This window comes from Hibiscus syriacus, unplaced genomic scaffold, assembly GCF_006381635.1.
Source record: "Hibiscus syriacus cultivar Baekdansim isolate YM2019G1 unplaced genomic scaffold, ASM638163v2 tig00111917_pilon, whole genome shotgun sequence".
Taxonomy (NCBI): Eukaryota; Viridiplantae; Streptophyta; class Magnoliopsida; order Malvales; family Malvaceae; genus Hibiscus; species Hibiscus syriacus.
The window spans coordinates 871342-891150 of NW_024063213.1; the positions used below are offsets into that span (position 1 = coordinate 871342).

General features: G+C 34.4%; 3 protein-coding genes and 1 pseudogene across 3 annotated transcripts; 2 read left to right on the forward strand and 2 right to left on the reverse strand.

The window, feature by feature from the left end:
• The first annotated feature begins 219 nt into the window (after positions 1–219).
• On the forward strand, positions 220–952 carry LOC120172924 (DNA replication licensing factor MCM3-like). The gene is made up of 3 exons (XM_039180249.1): positions 220–226; positions 464–629; positions 708–952. Exons 2-3 carry the CDS (start codon positions 476–478, stop codon positions 935–937), a joined length of 384 nt encoding a protein of 127 aa, XP_039036180.1. The 5' UTR covers positions 220–226; positions 464–475; the 3' UTR covers positions 938–952.
• Positions 953–1018: 66 nt separating this feature from the next.
• On the forward strand, positions 1019–2513 carry LOC120172940 (DNA replication licensing factor MCM3-like). The gene is made up of 7 exons (XM_039180261.1): positions 1019–1034; positions 1095–1204; positions 1291–1380; positions 1670–1806; positions 1959–2033; positions 2164–2305; positions 2454–2513. Exons 1-7 carry the CDS (start codon positions 1019–1021, stop codon positions 2511–2513), a joined length of 630 nt encoding a protein of 209 aa, XP_039036192.1.
• A 537-nt stretch (positions 2514–3050) lies between these two features.
• LOC120172941 lies at positions 3051–10668 on the reverse strand. The gene is made up of 4 exons (XM_039180262.1): positions 10583–10668; positions 10235–10350; positions 9873–10125; positions 3051–3176 (listed from the first exon to the last, which is right to left on the reverse strand). Exons 1-4 carry the CDS (start codon positions 10595–10597, stop codon positions 3051–3053), a joined length of 510 nt encoding a protein of 169 aa, XP_039036193.1. The 5' UTR covers positions 10598–10668.
• A 1764-nt stretch (positions 10669–12432) lies between these two features.
• Positions 12433–15759, reverse strand: LOC120172913 (annotated as a pseudogene).
• Positions 15760–19809: the final 4050 nt, after the last annotated feature.

Here is a 19809-nt window from a genome sequence, read left to right on the forward strand (position 1 = left end):
TACAAATGGTCCGTTATACAACCAACGGCCACCCTCGTGTAGCAACTGATCTCAACCATCAAAAATCTCGAAAAGATTTCTCAATATCAGACACAACCCCTCCGATAAAAGATAGCAACTCATGATGTAGGACGAAATGGTCTGACCAACAGATTGAATGAAAACTATTATAATTTACCTTGATTAACATTATCAATTTGATTCTTAGATGCACATATATGGAACTGTAAGTGTAATCCGTTGCTAAGATGCACATTCATGCAGGGTTTTAAAAAACGGTCCGTGACCGTGATTTCGGCCGCGATATAGCGGTTTCGCCTCCGTCCGAGTTACCCGCGACGGCCGCAATCATGGTAAATCCGAAATAACCATAAACGCGACCGCGATTTGAAACCCTGCATTCACCCCTCCCCCCAGCAAGGTTGAATATTGAGCTTATCCCTACTATTGGTTGAATATGCAGTATGATCGTTCAATGACTCCAACAAAGAACATTGGACTTCCAGATTCCTTGCTTTCTCGTTTTGATTTACTCTTTATTGTATTGGATCAAATGGATGCTGATATCGATCGTCAAATCTATGAGCATGTCTTGAGAATGCACCGTTTTCGCTCTGCTATTGATGGAGGTAGGAAAAGAATTTCCTTACATGCTTAAAGACTGGAGGCACGTGTAGACCTACTAAGGTTATTGATTAAAAGTGCAGGGGAGGCAGCTCTTGATGGAAGTACAAGATGTGGAAGAGAAGATGAAGCTGATGTCGACTCATCTGTTTTTGTCAAGAATAACCGCGTGCTACATGGGAGAAAAACACAAAGAGGTCGGAAGTGTGATACTCTTACCATAAATTTCCTCAAAAAGTATATTCATTGTGCAAAACACAGGATTCAGCCTGATCTGACTGATGAGGTTGGGCCAATTCTTTTCTTTTACTAATATATTTATTTTCCAGTGATTCATTTATGTTATCCTTCCATTTCAATTGATTCCTTCTACTTTTGTTCTGTTTTAATCAATATGAATATTGTGCATGGTTATTCTGCAATATCTTTTCTAGAAGAAACCTTGATTGCCTCTTAACTTTTCTCCCCAGCAATCCTTAATTTACTTCCGGAGCTTATTTTAAAGTATTCTCATCTGCATGCTTCGGAACAGATTGCAACGGCTTATGCAGAGCTCAGAACTGCCAGTTCAAATGCAAAGGTTTGCTTTTGTAATCAGCCAAGGAATAACTTGGCATGCTTACCTCAATTTGTAATTCTAAATTTCTAATACTCTGATACTTGTAGACTGGTGGAATCCTTCCGATCACGGCTAGAACCTTGGAAACCATAACTCGTCTGTCAACGGCTCATGCAAAGCTGAAGTTAAGAAAAAAGGTAATCATTTCTTAACAGGAAAGAAGCAATTTTCTGTAGTGATAGTAGTTGGAATTCCTGATGCTGTTTATTTTCCTTTTTTTCCCTTAAAAAAAAGGCTTTGCTCTTAAAATTCAATCTTGTTCTTTGGGATTACCTTAACAAAAATTATTATAGTGATTTCATGTTTATGTCGTTGAATTTCTTTTTTAGTCCTTGCTTATAGCTGCTTTACTATATGTCCCTTTACATGTATTTTGGTTTATGCATTTAATTCATAGCTGTATTTCATGGTGGTTTATCATGGCAGGTTACAGAAGTTGATGTTAAAGCTGCTCTAGAAGTCCTAAATTTTGCTATTTATCATAAAGAATTGACCGAGATGGACAATCGTGAACAAAAACGACAAAAAGAAGAAGCAAGAAAACACAGAGCTGATCATCAAGGGTAAGCATGCGATATGTCTTTAATGAGCATGCGTTGCTTACTGCCGAGCATCTTTATCATGTAGATACTTTCTTTTGTATAAATTTTATCTAAAAATCGCTAAATGATTGAATTTATCCTGATGTGTTGACCTTCTCTATTGCTGCAATTAGCCCAACCACAAGTGATATGGAAGTAGATGATCCTCCAACAGCTGAGCAGCCTACTGCCACCGGCTCGCTTGAAAGGTCTGAGTCCTAACTAAACACTTCAATTATGCGTTAACCCATCTTTTCTTCATCAAACTCAGCTGCACTCTATTGTTTCACATGTTAACTTTTAAACTCATTTTCCCCCTACATTCTTGATTGATTTCAGAATAGAAGCATTTAAAGCTAAATTTGGTCAGCATATGCGGACGAACCACAAGGATACCATATCTATATCGGAAGTACAGGATGTTGTCAACAGCGGAGCTGATGACCATTACTCAAGGGCGGAGATCGTTACTATATTGGAGTTGATATATGGGCTGATGGGATGGGAATATCAATACGAAGTTTCTATATTCTTAATGATGAATGACCCTTCTTTTTCTCTGTTCTTGGTATAACATTTTGAACCTCATAAACTGATGGTCACTTTTTTTTTTTTATTGCAATTTTCAGAAACTGCAAGACGATAATATCTTGATGATAGCCGCCGAAACGGTGCATATGGTAGTGTGAGATCTCTCTCTCTCTCTCTCTCTCTCTATATATATATATATATATATATATACAAGGGAAGACCTGGTTTGAATCTAACTAAGCAAGTATGCAAATCACATTTGCATGGAAATCTTGGTTTGCCCAACTCATGTTTTATTAAGATTGTCTTAAAAATAATGACTTGGCTTAGTAGTAGCTTAAATGTGAACTGGGGATGGAGCCCCTGTTTGCTTCTGCACGTGACTTGTAAGCTATTGTTTTATGGACCTTTGGAGTTTATGATTTCAATGGTTTTGTATTGAGGATCTAATTCTAAGCATCTATTGGTAGTAAGAAAGAGGGTAAACAAGCACCAAAGATACAATAAAAATCAAAGACTTAAGTTTTATATTTACTAGAAAAGAACAATAAAATTGAGTCTACACCATACACAATACCAGTTGCTTGGAATGATGATAAACTCAAGCAAAACCAAACACCAGAAAATGAATCAAATGTAAAAAAACCAATATTCACCAAGGAACTAGAAGAGAAATAAACACAAAGGAATGAACTTCAAAAGAAGCATGCAGCCATAGAAGCCAAGGCAACTAGTGCAACAGGAACACCCAGAGCCATGCCCACACTTTCCATCGGTGATGATGCGACCGCACCTTGATCTTCCCTCAAAGCAGTGCTCCACTGGCAAATACAACAACAACCATAATGCCGACAATGACCATTTTGCTTCCTTCATTTTTCTCGTCTAACTCAGACTAAAGATGAAGCACTCTTGAGAATTACAAAAGTGAGAGAAGATGTTGTGTCTTTTGGATTGCAGAGATTTCAAGTGTTCTTATAGGGGGAAGAGATATGATACTGACCAAATATTTGCAAGCTTTACTTTGTTGGTTTTAAAATGAGCAAAATCATTTCAAGGCATGCATATTTATGTGTTGTCAGTTATTCTTTGTAATATACCAGCCTGTGTTGGGAAATAAACCGAGAACGAGTAATTTCCCTATAACCAGATTAGTGAGAATGCGAAATAAAAGCGAAAAATAATACCCGAAAAATTGATAACAGAGCTCAGCCAATTGTGCCTACGTCTCCGGGCTGCTGCAAATCTTTTACTAAGAGAGAAAATTTACAGGTGTTTACAAAACACTCGCTACTCACAAGAAATTCTCTAGTATTGGGAGAAATAAATGATTTGAGATTTTGGGATGATTTTGAAGCTAAATGGGATAGGGTATTTATAGTTGAAGCTTAGGGACTAATCTTTGAAAATACCCTAAAGTTCAATGACTCAATTTTGTAATTATCCCTATTACTAAATAATAAAATATTTAGCAGCCCATGTTTTTAATTCTAAGCCACCATTTATTCAAAGCAGCCGGTGGCTTTGAATTTCAACAATCTCCCACTTGAAGACTGATTTTAATCTGTCTTCACACCTCAATCAATGTAGCAAAATTTCTGGTCTTATTACTCTAGCATTCCAACTGAAGTTGAACACAACTTCAGTTTGTCCGTAGTCACCGTCTTTGTCAACATGTCTGCCGGATTTTGAGCTCCACTAATCTTTTCAAGTTTCAAAATCTCATCTTCCAGAAGAGACCAGATAAAATGATATCTCAATTGTATATGTTTCATCCTGGAATGAAAAGACTGATTCTTTACTATATGGATAGCACTTTGACTGTCGCAGTACAAGACATTGTTTCCTTGTTTCTTGCCTAACTCTTCCAAGAAACTTTGGAGCCAAACCATCTCCTTGCTGGCTTCCGTAACAGCGACATATTCTGCTTCAGTTGTGGAGAGAGCAACTATCTTCTGTAGTTGAGAAACCCAACTCACTGCAGTTCCTCCTAGGGTATAGGCATACCCTGTAGTACTTCTTCTAATATCAATATTTTCGACTAAGTCAGCATCTACATAGCCTGTCAGTATCGTATCTCCACCTTTGAAACAAAGTGCTTTGTTTGTGGTACCCAGCAACTATCTGATGATCCATTTGACTGCTTCCAGTGTACCTTGCCTGGATTATTCATGTACCTGCTAACAGATCCCACTGCATGAGCAATATCTGGTCTGGTACAAACCATGGCATACATCAGACTTCCAATTGCTGAGGCATACGACACTTTCACCATATGTGCACGTTCTTCCTCCTTCTTTGGTGACTATTTTTGGAGAGTCTAAAATGAACACCTAAAGGTGTACTCACTGGTTTAGCATCTTACATGTTGAACCTGGAGAGTACTTTGTTGAGGTCTCAGCCTGTGATAACATCAAAGTCCCCGACTTTGTGTCTCTCTTAATACTCATCCCAAGAATCTGCTTTGCAGTGCCCAGATCTTTCATAGCAAACTGCTTCGACAATTTTTGCTTCAATTTTATAATCTCTTGCATGTCTGAGCCTGCAACGAGCATTTCATCAACAAACAACAATAAAATAATGAAGTTGTTATCGAACCTCTTGATGTAGCAACAATGATCTGCTTGGCATCTAGTAAAACCACTGTTATTCATGAAACTATCGAACTTTTTGTACCACTATCTAGGAGCTTGTTTTAAACCATACAAACTCTTCTTCAACCTGCATACCAGATTTTTCTTGCCTGCCTCTATGAAGCCTTCTGGCTGCCTCATATAGATTTCTTCCTCAAATCACCATGAAGGAAAGTTGTCTTTACATCTAATTGCTCAAGATGTAAATTTTCTGCAGCTATAATTTTCAACACCAGTCTGATTGTAGATAGTTTCACGACTGGAGAGAAAATTTCATTGTAGTCAATACCTTCTTTTTGCTGAAAGCCTTTGACAACCAATCTTGCTTTGTAGCGTTTGCTCCCATCGTGCTCTTCTTTGATCTTGTAAATCCACTTGTTATGGAGCACTTTCTTGCCTGGTGGTAATTCAGCTAATTCCCACGTCTGATTTGACATAAGCGAGTCCATCTCATCTTTCATGGAAGACTCCCACTTGACTGAATCCTCCACCTGCATTGCTTCATCATAACACTCTGGTTCACCATTGTCAGCCAGTAACAAGTAGTGCAAAGAAGACGATTAACGCTGGGTTGGTTTAGGAATTCTGGAGGAACGTCTCAGTGCTGGTGTGCCTAGTTCTTCTTGAACTGCTTCAGGACTGATTTGAACATCATTTCCAGAAATCTCCTCGAACTCAGCAAATTCATTTGTTTCAGCTTTGGTATTGGAGCTACTTGATTCTATGGTTTCCCTGTCTTTGTACATTACATTCTCATTGAAAATAACATATCTGCTTCTGATGATCTTCCGATTTTCATAGTCCCAAAATCGGCAACTGAACTCATTACCACCATAACCAACAAAGACACATTTGTTGGATTTGGCATCAAGTTTACTTCTTTCAGCAGAATCTATGTGTACATAAGAAATACAACCAAACACTCTTAAGTGTGAAAGGTTTATTTCTTTCTTGCTCCAAACTTCCTCTGGTATTCTGCCATCCAAAGGAACTGAGGGCCCATGGCTGATCAGGTAAGATGCAGTGTTGATAGCTTCAGCCCATAGAAATTTAGGTAATCCGGCATGTATCCTCATGCTTCTTGCACGTTCATTCAGAGTTCTGTTTATGCGCTCTGCTACGACATTCTACTGCAGTGTCAAGGGAACTGTTATCTCCATCTTGATCCCATTGTTTGCGCAGAAATCTCTGAATCTACGATTTATGTACTCTCCTCCATTATCAGACCTCAACCGCTTGGCTTTCAGACCAGTCTCATTTTCCACCATGACCTTCCATTTTCTGAAGTTATCAAAGACTTCTGATTTCTTCTTCAGAAAATAAACCCACACACTCCTTGATGAATCATCGATGAAGGTGACATAATATAGTGAGTCTGCAAGGATGGAACTGGAGATGGTTCCCATACATCAGTATGAACCAACTTTAACTTTTATGCCTTGGGTGTCTTGCCAATCTTTGCAAAACTGACTTTCTTTTGTTTGCCAAAGATGCAATCCTCACATAGTTCGACATCTACATTCTTTAGATCTAGCAGCTTCTCTTCTGACAAAAGCGTCTTCATCCTTTTCTCGCTCATATGGCCAAGCCTTTGGTGCCATAGGTTTGATTTTTCATCAGCATCTGCGGCTGTAATGATATTCTCTAAATTTGAGGTTACATAGAGAGTATCAATCTTCTTACCACGACCAATGACGAGTGCTCTTTTGGTAATCTTCCATTCACAGCCTGAAAAGGTTGTGCTATATCCTTCTCTATCAAGATGTCCTACATAAATCAAATTTCTTTTGAGGCCAAAAATATGTCTCACTCCTTTCAGCGTCTAGGTGGTCTGGTTTGACAACTTTAATCGGATGTCTTCTTTTCCGACGATCTTCAAGGTTTCATCATCAGCTAGATGACCTTCCCAAAATCACCATTGACATAGTTCTTCATGATTTCTCGGCATGGGGTGGAGTGGAAAGATGCCCTGAATCCAAGATTCATGATTTAATCAGACTGTTGACGCTTAGAATCATGGCATCACATGTCTCCTCTGTCACGTTGGCAGATTCCTGTGCATCGGTATCTTTCTTCAGTGCTCGACAATCTCTTTTAAAGTGACCATTCTTGCCACAATTATAACAGGTAAAATCTTTCTTTCAAGTTCTTGATTTGCCCCTTCTGGATTTCGATCTGCCACGATTTGAATTCTTTCTGAAGTTCTCCCTCTGGACTCCTTGTGCAAGGCTAGGAGGTTGATGCTTCACCCGATTCTCTCCGTCAAATTTCTTCGCTCAATACCAGATCCGAACATCGTCGAATTTTAATTTGTTGTTTCCTAATGAACTGCTGACTGTTGTAACAGTAGCATTCCAACTGTCTGATAGAGATGATAGGAGAATTAAAGCTCAAACTTCATCATCGAATTCAATTTCCACTGAACTCAACTGGGTTATGATTGTGTTGAGTTCATTTAGATGTTGTGCCATTGATGCCCCTTCCGCCATCCACAAATTGAATAATCGCCTCATCAAGTGCACTTTGTTTGAGGCTGATGGCTTCTCATACATGCTGGAGAGAGCCGCCATAAGACCTGCCGTGATCTTTTCCTTTGCTATGTTGAAAGCAACATTGCGGGATAATGTCAGTCGGATAACTCCGAGGGCTTGTCTGTCGAGAAGGGCCCAGTCTTCATTCTTCATGCCCTCTGGTTGCTTTCCTGAGAGAGGTTGATATAGATTTTTCTGGTACAGAAAATCCTCAATCTGTATCTTCCAAAAGCCAAAGTCCGCACCATCGAACTTCTCAATTTTCACATTCCCTTCGTCTGCAGCCATCGCTCCCACTCGAATCTGGCTTCTTTGGATCGTTTCTGACAATTTCCGCGAACCGTCTTGTATTAGAACACCTCCGTCGACAAATTCATATCGCCGATAAAAATTTTATTATTAAAGAATTCACTATTCACGTGAATAGTAATGAATAGTAATCTCAGAAAAAAATTGACAAAATTCACAACCAAAAGCTCTGATACCAGTTGTTGGGAAATAAACCGAGAACGAGTAATTTCCCTATAACCAGATTAGTAAGAATGCGAAATAAAAGCGAAAAAATAATACTTGAAAAATTGATAACGGAGTTCAGCCAATTGTGTCTACGTCTCCGGGCTGCTGCAAATCTTTTACTAAAAGAGAAAATTTACAGGTGTTCATAAAACACTCACTACTCACAAGAAACTCTCTATTATTGGGATAAAGAAATGATTTGAGAATTTGGGATGATTTTGAAGCTAAATGGGATAAGGTATTTATAGTTGAAGCTTATGGACTAATCTTTAAAAATACCCTAAAGTTCAATGACTCAATTTTGTAATTATCCTATTACTAAATAATAAAATATTTAGTAGTCCATGTTTTTAATTCTAAGTCACCATTTATTCAAAGCAGTGGGTGGCTTTGAATTTCAAAGCCTGGACGAACCATATTTGTTACACAAATCCTAATAAAAATAATCAAAATCAATCATTGTGATACACAATTAACTAAATCTAGACGTTTATACATGATAAAACTAAAATTAAAATAAATTAAAAAGAACTCAAAGTTAATTTGTTTGAATATTTGGGCCAGAAAAGTTTGTTAATATAAGGCGAGGCAGAAATTATTTTCTAAATTTTGATTTTTATAATAATATTCGATGAAATTTGTCTGGATTACATTGATTTTAAAAAATCGTCAGGATTACGTGATAATTTTCTCATACAGGTTATGCAGAGAAACATGGTTTTAGGTAGAAATCGTTGTATATTTCTAACGACTTTCAGAAATCGTTGTATTCTAACAACTTCCATCGATTACTTTAACAAAGTTTTAATTCAGAAAATAATTTCTATTGCACCAATTATTTTTTTCACTCCATGACTCAAATATAATTTCTTGAACTCACATATAATATATTAAAGTTTCTAAAACTTCAATCTTATCATTAAACTTAAATTCATTAGTATTTAAATAATTAGGTTTCGATCCAATAATTCATAAAAAAAAATTATCTTTATAAACTGTGACCATTATATATATATATATATATATATATATATATATATATATATATATATATATATATATATATATATATATACATCCTATTCTTACCAATTCGTAAAATAAATAAAATCCAAATTTCCAACGCGACATAGAATTCATTTAAAGAAGTTTTAAATAATAATAGTAAACTGGAAAATAGGAAGATAAGAATTTAATTCTGTCTTTTTAATTTATAATGCTAAAGTTAAATTACAAATAACATAAATTTTATTATATATATATTATCTAAGGTGCTTTCAAGGTGTTTGGGCCACCATCTAGAACAGCCATCCATCATTTTATAGAGATGAGTCCAGCATATGCATAATCTTAATTAGGACCCTCAAAAGTTTTGAAATTATCATCAAGTCATAATGTTTTTTGAATATTTTTAAATAAACCCTTCAAAAGTTTTGAAAATTCTCATCAAAGTTTTTAATTAGACCCCAATTTAGTTTTGAAAATTCTCATTAAATATCTTAAGGTTTTTGAATATTTTCTTTATAATTTGTATGTTGATCGGTTAAGTGGATATTTATATATATATATATATATATATATATAAAGATATACTAGAATGGGTAAAGTAACACCAAAGATATGATATAGATCAAGATTTTATTAACTATTTAATTACTTGAAAAGAACAATAAAATTTCCAGTCTCCACCATCCAGAACACCAGTTGCTTGGAATTTCAAGCAATCAACCAACAGAAAACGCAAGGAAATAAATCAGAAAAAGAAGGGAGGGTTTCGACAATATTCACCAATGAATTAAAAGATAAATAAATACAAAGAAATGAAGTTCAAAAGAACCATGCAGCCATTGAAGCCAAGGCAGCTAATGCAGCCGGAACACCCAGTGCCACGCCCGCGCTTTCCATCGGAGATGGTGCAACGGCACCTTGATCTTCCCTCAAAGCAGTGGCTCCAACAATAATTTTCAACAAAACATCCCAACAATAAATCAGTTAATACAGAGTAAATTATAAAAGGCAAATATACCTCATTGATGGCGAGGACTTGATCGTTGCTCTTCTTAACCTTCTTCAGCTTCCTCAGGAAGTACCTGATGAATATATTCAACAACACCCAAAAGTCAGAAAACTTCAAAGCTTCATTCAAGCGGGATACCAAATTAAAAAAAAACACAAATGACCATGAAAATAATCACTAACCAGAACTTGGATTTGGCTCGAACATCATTGGTGGCCCAAAGCTTCATCCTGTAAATCTTGGGATGTCCATCGCTCTCCGTTGGGTGAGCCCTTCCAACAACTTGATACTGGTGAAACTGCAACCATAAGCAAAACCAAAAAAGAGTATCAAATAATTCCATTTTCTTCATATTGATCCAAATACAGCTAATAACTTCCGAGCCAAATGAAATAAAATTTCGAATAGATAGAAACCCAAGCATAACAGAACAAAACCACAGTCAAATTGTAAGAACAAAGTCTGAAATATTAATAACAATAGAACACTGAAGCTAAAAGATGGAAATCGAGGAGGCGTTGGCCACTTACCCTGAAAGTAACCATTTTTTTAGAAAAAGATGATATCTGAAGAAGTGGCGGCCCTCTCTCTCATTTAGGGTTTTCTCATATCAAAAGGTCTATATTTTACTTGATTCGGTTATCGGGTCAGGTTTTGTATTTATATTAGTTTACTGTTATTAAATGGGTTGGGTGAAATTTTAAATCTTGAAGGCCTTGTATTATTGGGTTTTTTGGCCCAATAGGGAAGAGAGGGAAAAAATTAGGGAAATAGGACACCTTCATTTTTCATTAGAGATCTACGGCATTTGTTACATATTTAAGGAATTCGTCATGTTGAGATGATGAGTTGTCCAAATAATATTTTTTATTCGAACTCGTCACTCAAAGTGACAAGTTCCAATAAAATATATATTTTTTATTATTTTTTTCTCACATCGGAGTTAAAAGTTTGAAATTTTGTTGAAACTCACCACTTTGAGGTGACAAGTTTCCATACACGGTAGCAAATGCTGTAGATTTCAAATTACAAGTGAAGGTGCTCTATTTCCCTAATTTTTTTTCTGGCCTGCCGTATTGGGCCAAAAAGCCTATATTATTTTCTTTCGGGCCAAAGTGAAGCATAAATACAATAATTAATTGTAATTTTTCTTAAAAAATTACAATTATAGTTGTAAATATGTTTTATTGAACACTCACGCCGTTAATGAATATATATTCACATTTTTTAAGGTTTAAATTTTAGATATTTAGATTTTAACATTTAGATTTTAAAATTTTAAGGTCCAAATAAATAAAATTATGTGAATTTAATTTACATAACATGTGTATCAACAAATATTCTTTATACAGTAGTAAAAGAATAAAATGAAAAACAAAATTAAAAAAACGTATAAATTAGACTAAAAAGATCACCCTTATTAATAAACCTCTACATTAGGTGTGTTCACTGTTCGGTTAAAATCAAATTAACCGATTAAACTGAATTTTCAGTCGATTAATTTTGGGTTCGTTCGGTTAACGGTTAATGTTTTTTTTTCAAATTTCGGTTTCGGTTAATTCTGTTCAAAATTAGTTAATTAACCGAATTAATTGAAATTATATATATATATATATTATTTAGTTTTAGAGGTGTTTGAACTCGATTTTTACCGAATTAACAAAAAAAAATTTAATATTTAATATATATTATTTAAATATTATTTATAAATTTCGGTTAATTAGTTAACTGATCAATTAATCGAACTTAGTTCGATTTGGTTAAATTTTTTAGAAAAAATTTGGTTTGATTAACGGGGGGAAAATTCGGTTAATGAATTTTTTGTAATGCAGTTCATACGATTAACCGAATTACCCATTTGAACACCCCTACTCTACATTAACTAATAAGAATCATGTGTCAAACTTTAGAAAAATTGATAATAATTTTTTTGGGCGGAGACAAACGATAGGTTTCAATTTAAAAAAAAAATTGTTCTTGATATTTTTATATAAAATTTATAAATTTTTTTACAAATATATATATTAAGTGTCAACTTTAAAAAGATAGCTCCGATTATTATATTCTATTCGAATTAATTGAGTTAGAACACAAATAATTATACCAGAAAGTAAAGAAAAAAAACGCGTTAAGCTATTGTGTATAAAATAGAAATCCCACGTGTTACTATATCAAGTGACACCAAAATTAATCAAATATCTTATAATATTATATAGATAAAGGACCACAAATAATTATAATCTAATCAAATATTACAAAATACAATTAGATAAATATATATATATATTCGAACAGAAATCACATAAAGGGAGTGATGAATATATATATATATCAAATATTACAAAATACAATTAGATAAATATATATATATAATCAAAGCTATTATGCGGATTTAAGGCCAATGTAAGCAGCAAATAAAGCCAGCACACAGGAAACAACATAAGCACCAGCGACAATAGTGGTCTCTTTGTGCCCACATAATTCCATATGAAGATGCAAACGTACCGTTTTAAACAACCGACGTCCACTTCCCTCATTGTGCTTTGTGTATTTAAAGTTTAGCCCCTGAGAAAACAGTGTCAGTTACCATCGACATTCATCGCTAGCTGCAGCCGGCAACGACGTGTTATGCAAAGTCAGAAAGTCGAACCGATATGCATATTGTATACCTGCATAATGACAGATGATACTTCCAAAACGAAGAAGCCGGATGCAATGAATAGGGGAAAGAACATTCCCGTACAAGCGGCCATTGCAGCTAATGCGCCACCAAGGGCCGAAGACCCGGTGTCGCCCATGCTTACAGCAACTTTGTACTGGATGTGCAAAAGAAAACCAATGCATGCCCCGGCCATTGCTGCCCCGAATATACTAAGTTCTGATCGAGATTGAAAAATAACAATCATGTGTTGAAGACGTTTACATAACATGGCAGAGCAAGGTAATGCTCGCAAAAGAAGAGTCAGCTAATATGATAAAATGGAAACGAAACAAAGTGGAGTCGATGAGAAATGTAACGACAAGGCCTGTTCGAAGTAATCTATACTAACTCGGGCATATCAGACCCTCAAGACCATCTGCTAAGTTAACCCCCTTTCCCATGGAAAGGGAACAAAGTGGAGTCAACAATAGGTATAATTTTCCCAAGAACAGAAGGCCCAACGGTAGAGGAACCAGCATTTTCCTGCAATATAAGTGAAAACCAAAAGAATCATTCCAGAATAGAAAATATGAAATATGGTCTTCGAAGGATAGCCTAAAACATGAACTGAAGCAATGGTGGTTTATTTATTCAATCATCATTCATTTAAGACCCTTTATTCTGATAAGATAGAGCGTAATCTGTAATTTTTATACTGTTTTCCAGAATGAAAAAAATAATTCAATAAACAAAAAGAAAAAGAAATTGAGCTGACACACACATTAAGTGCCATAATTCCCCTTGAAAGCTCTTGTATGATAACCCTCTCTCACAAGAATGACTATCTCAACTTTCATACTTGTATTCAATTAGTTCAGCCCCCTTTTTTCAAATGAGAAGTTGAGGAAACTTGTTATTTATTCACAAATTTTCTGGCACAAGAATAGATGTTAGTTACCAGATAAATGTGAATCAAAATAGTTAACAAGAAGATATAAATGCCATAGGGTGTCGACAAATTCGTAGTATCCAACCAATATGAAAACCAAACCCCAACAGCCGCCTGCATTGTCAAACAATTCAAGATCAGTGCAATGATGATAAACGAACTCCAAAGGCGACAGGGACTGCGCATATTTGACTAAAGATAGAAGGAAGGAAGAAAATGGATACCTCCAAAAGTAGTCTTAACCGTGGATCCATACCACACTTTCTCTTGGTGAAACTTAAGGCGTCATCGAGTAGTCCAATTGCAGCAAATGCAAAGGTTGCAGCTGCAGTAGCAGCGACTTCAACAGAATAAACACCGGTTGCAAATCTTGCAACAGCTATACCTACTGGTACAAAAAATAGTCCACCCATTGTTGGGGTCCTTTTCTTTCTCATATATTAGGAGGCCCTATTTTCCTAACTACTTAATGGAACTTAAAGATTCTAAGCAACGGGACACCGACGTAGCCTGCACATGAAGCTAAGATCAAAGATATAAAAAATGGGGAGGTCAAGTAGAGTGGAGCCAAAGGTAGCCTGACAATTTTCCATCTACACCAAACCACAACTAAAAGAACCACTGTCACGAAGACTATAAGAGTCAAGTTCATTATCAACCCAGGGTATATCCTGCAATTAATTTGGGCAATCCATCAACAAATGCCTAAAAGAGTATTCATGTATGCACAGAGTACGACTAATATGAAGAAAAGGTCCAATCGTATAAAATGTCCCTTTACTACATGTTGATGGTCTATGTAGAAAGGTGATAGTCTTTGACGGTTCATTCTCCTTGGATTGGGCGGAGAACCGCTATCTGTGATGATCTAGAGAAAGTAGAGAAAAACATTGAAGAAGACGATGAACAGTGAGTGTGAAGTTCAAGATTCTACTTAGACCATCACCTTCCTAATCAAACCATCAACGCTATGGACTTGGTCATTGGACTATAGTTTGATCATTTCTAAATGAGTATTTTCATGCGAACATTGTTTCTTTAATTTGTAAAATAATATAATCACTCTATAAAATAGAAAGACCTATTAATTGGTTGAGTGGTTAAGGATGTTCCCATTCTCTATCTTATATAGGTTTGAATCTAGACATTTACCTTAGAAAGTAATACTTTTACATTTAACAAAAAAAAATTGCATATTACAATTTACAATAGCTCCTATAGAATTTTATCATCAGAAACTTGGTAAAAGAGCTTGCCTGTGTCTTTTGATGCCTTTTCCTCGCAAAGCAAGCCGATGGGAAGCCTTGGCTATAGCTTCTTGGAGAGGCAAATCCTCATCAGACAAAAAATTTAATGTCAAATCCCCATCGCTATATTCCCCATCAGATGAAAGCATATAACCCACCATCGTATCGTCAATGGCCCAGTCATCAAACGGATCCTAAAACAATAACACAAAAAAAAAATCATAACAGTAACAAATTCATTTCATAAACAGTCCCTGTACACTTTGAAAATTCAAAATTTAATCTTTCTGCTTTTAATTTCAATAATTTAATCCCCCTGCCTGCTTATCTAATTTTAAAATTAAAACCCAATCCATAAAGTTAAAATTAAAATTTTAAAATCGAATGTATTTCGAATTTAACCAAAACAATTGGGGGGCTTAAATTCCTAGTAATAAAAGGCAGTACTAAATTTAAAAGGTATGAATAGTGTAGTGATTGATACAGAATTAAACCTTCCACAAACCATATTGCAGAATGAAGAAAAAATAGATTTAGAAACGAAGGTAATGTTTATTTACTTACATCACCGGCGGCGTTAGCTCTAACGACGTCGTACCCTGATCGTCGCCTTCGCTTCTGGAGTTTCTGGACCGTTTTAACTGTAACCTGATCGGACAGTAGAAGCTCGAAGCAGCGGCGACGCGAACCCGGGGAGATGAAACGGCGACGGATGCGTGTCGTTTTGAGGATCGAGCGAGTCCCGTAGAAGAAGAGAAACGGTGTAAATTTAAAGACGATGGATGAGATCGTGTGACGACTGAAAGTTCCATTTGATGGAGAGATCAGAGGCCTTTCGAGAAAATTAACTGCAAAATGGTGGTTGAAAATAATATATATGAAAAAAAACTTCGTAAACACAGGTAACGTGAAGAGACTGGGTTTCAAGAGTGGCGCGCAATTCGCGAGGGGGCATTCGAATCTATGGACCTTCACCTTGTCCGAGCATTGGATAAATGGGCTGCTTACGTGTGACTTGTGAGCCCAATTATTATTAATTGTATTTTTCCTTTTTTACGTTGAAATGTTATTTAAGATTTTTTTCGAAACATGATATTAAAAAACATTAAAAGTAATCCTAAAATATATTTATATAATTATTTTAACATATAATTTTTTAAAATATTTTAATTTTAATTAAAATATATTATTTATTAATTAACGATGATGCCTTTTATTAATATGTAATTTTAACAAATGATTAATAAATGATATGACTTATTACGCCATCATCTTAAGTGATATGTCATATACATTATTTTGAATGATATGTCACATATCATTTTAATACTTTAGATGGTGTAATATATATAATGTCATCACTTTATGATATGACATATGATATATTAACAATTAAATACATGTAAAAATAACATTTTAATAATATGTATTTATTGTTAGTCAACTTTCATTCAATATGAATGATTTTGACAAAAAAATAAAATGTTTAAAATAGAATATTTTAATAGATAATTGTTAAAGTGACTCTGGTTAGTTTTATTATTACGACTTTTATTTAGTAGACAAAAAATAAATTAAAAAATAACAATAGAGTAAGGATGACAAGAAATAATCAAAGATTTTTTTTATATTTGATAAATTTTTGGATATTATTTTTTATTTGGTATAAAAACTTCATTGAGTGATATCGGTAATAACAAGAAATCTTGTTTTAGAAGAATTATTCTCAAGTAATTGTGTTCACATGATGTGTATTATTATAGGCTAATAATTTTTGTATTAGTATATGTTTGAAAGACTCTCGACCATTTGGCAATGAATGTTTATATACTACTATAGACATCGGGCTCGAATCTAAGACCTTAAATAATAATAATAATTTTGTAATCATTAAAATTATAAAATTAAGAAATTTTTAGATAATATATTGTAAAAAAATTCCACTGATGGAGTCTATGAACTATTGGGCATTCTCTAGTTTCAAAGGCCCAGATGTCCTCATGCTTTTAGTGAATGCCATTAAATTGCCCACAGTCCGGCCCAATAAACAGAAAAACAATAGCCTTTCAGGTATTTTGCCGAGCTTCTCTCGATCGAAGTAGAGACGAGAAAAACAAGGCACCTGCAGCAGCAGCAAAAATCCAGAAAAACACTGAGTTCCTCCTCCACAGCTCTTCGAGAACTACAGCGGGACATCGAGAACAAAGCTAAAGATCTCAGCAAACTCCAGAAAGGCAAGCCATATCAAACTCATACTCCCATATTCTTATTTATCCATTATTTTGCTTTCAAAAGTTTTGATTGATTAATATATTTGTTAGTTTTGCCCACCAGATATAGCTAAGAACCGAAATACACTATTCAATTAGGAGAAAACGAGCTAGTCCTCAAGGTGTATTATGGGTTTTCGTTATTTTTCATATATAAAATGGTTGCTTATTTTAATTAGTCTTTAAATGACTTTCCGATAATTATTTTTGTTTTTTTTTTGTAAATGTTATTAGGAATTGGATTTATTAAAGGGGGATGCAAATGTGTATAAGTTGATCGGTCCGGTGCTTGTGAATCAAGATTTAGCCGAGGCCAATGCGAATGCTCTCTCTGCTGAATTGTGCGCTTCCTTTTACCTTTACTTTTTTTTTGTTGCTAATAAGATTATGGATAATTTGTCTTGTATCGGTTTTGATCAGTCTAGTCTAGAACCATTGATAGTGTCAGAACCGTCTTTCGGTTGAATTTGAAATTGGACTTCGACTTGAATTGATTGAGTTAGGAGTCGCCACATATCATTTATTTTAAAGCAAATGGGTTGATCGTATAACTTATTTCTTACCTGATCTGCGTCTTACTAAAGATATGTCGGATTCGGGAGTCAGTTACAGTCAAGGAATGATTAGCACCTTTGAACTGCCCTTTGGGTACTACACAATTTCCAGTTGTCTTTAATTGAAAAAATTGTAACTTAAATTAAAAGGTAAATAACAATCCAAAATTACTTACCTCGATCGATTTGAAAGTATACTCTTAAAAAGTCAAGAAATGTATTAGAGGAAAAAGAAACGAAAATAAATAAAAGAAAAAAGCAAGAAAAAAAAAAAAAATGAGATAAAAAAAAGTAATAAAATGAATGAAAAAATAAAAGAAATAGAAGTAAAAATAAACAAAGAAAATAAATAAAATACAAAACATAATGATAATATAATAAATAAATAAATAAATAAAAAGAAAATAAAAAGAAAGAAAAAGTATAAAGGAGATAAAAATAAGTATAGATAAAGAGAAAAAAATTAAAATTTATTAAATAAAAATAAAAATAATGATAATAAATAGTAAAACAAAAAAGACAATCACATTGAAAAAGGAAAAAAAAGAAAGTCAAGATTTGGTGAAGTATAAATGACGGGAAGAAAAAAATATGAGAGGTAGACCCTAGCTAATAAATGAGTGTAATGTATACCTATAATATAGTAAAAATAAATAAACATAAACATTATGATACAATATATATAATAACTATAATAATGGAAAAAATGAAAAACAATTTAATAAAGTAAAATACTAATAATAATAATAATAATATAATAATAATATAAATGTAAAGCAAAAATAAATAAGTATAGAAAATAAATATAAAAATATAATTATATATATATATACGTTAATAGTATTAAAAGTAAAAAGTAAAAGTAAAAATAAAATAAAATAAATAAAACAGAATATATATATAATGATAATAATAGTAACAAAAGAGAAAAAATAAAAATATATTTATATACGTTAATAGTAAAATAATAATAATAATAGTTATAAAAATAAATATATAATAACTTATAAACAAGGTGTAAAAAACATAATAAGTATTAAAATAAAAAATAATAAAAAGGATTAAATCGAAAGAATATAAAATTAGGGGCTAAATTTAATAGGAAATTTGACTTTTCAATTGATTTAAGGGTCCGAAATGCATAGTTCAAAAGCTAGGGGGATCGAAGTGGATATTTTCCCACTTTTATTAGAAAACATGCGAGTCTGAGGGTTAAGGCGGGTCGGGTCACGGTCCAAACGGGTCAGCTATAAAGGCCACATTTTTTCTCTAAACTCTCATTTCTCTCATTTTCAGAACAAAGCCCCCCTGTTTCGAGTCTCTCATCTGTTCATCAATAAGATAAACACCACCGTGGGTTGCAACGAACCCAGAAAATCGGCTACCGTAGCCACCTCGCCATCCGTCGTTCATCGACGGCAAACCTAAAAAAATTTCGATTTTTTAAAAGTTCTTTTCACCCACAATCTAAAAATCCAAACGTTTTTTCAAAAATAGCCTCGTGGGGATGTAGATCTAGAAAAGAGATCGAACACCACCATTTCCGGTCATCGACATAACCCACTTTTGGGCTATTCGGGGTCAAAAGCAAAACGAGAATCGAAAAAGCATGCAACAATAGCAACCGAACAATGGTAAAAGGCAATACATTTCTCTTTATTTCTCTTTCAAAAGTTCTACAAAGACTCGTACTTCCTTGTCTATTTCGTGGTATTTTTTGTGCTTGATCTCATGTAATATTCTTGTAAACTCTCTGTGTACTCGTTTTTTCTTCCCCCTTTTGTGTGTTGTTACATTTACTATTTATAATAATGAAAAAAACTAATTTTAGCCTACAAGAATCCTAATAGGACTGAACTTGTTGTTGCTTGTTGATTTTGTGGGTTGTTGCCGAGGAAATCGCCCGGTTGCGTGGAGCGAAATGTGCGACACGAGACTCGGCGTGGAGGAGTCTTCGGGGGCTTGCTATGACCCTGGTGAGGCTTGGAGAGATTAGGGTTTCCAAACATACCCTAACTTACAATGGGTCGTGTATGTTGGTCTTGGGTTACCTGCGTGTGGGCTTGTTGTACTGGGCCAGTTGAGTTGTAAATGGG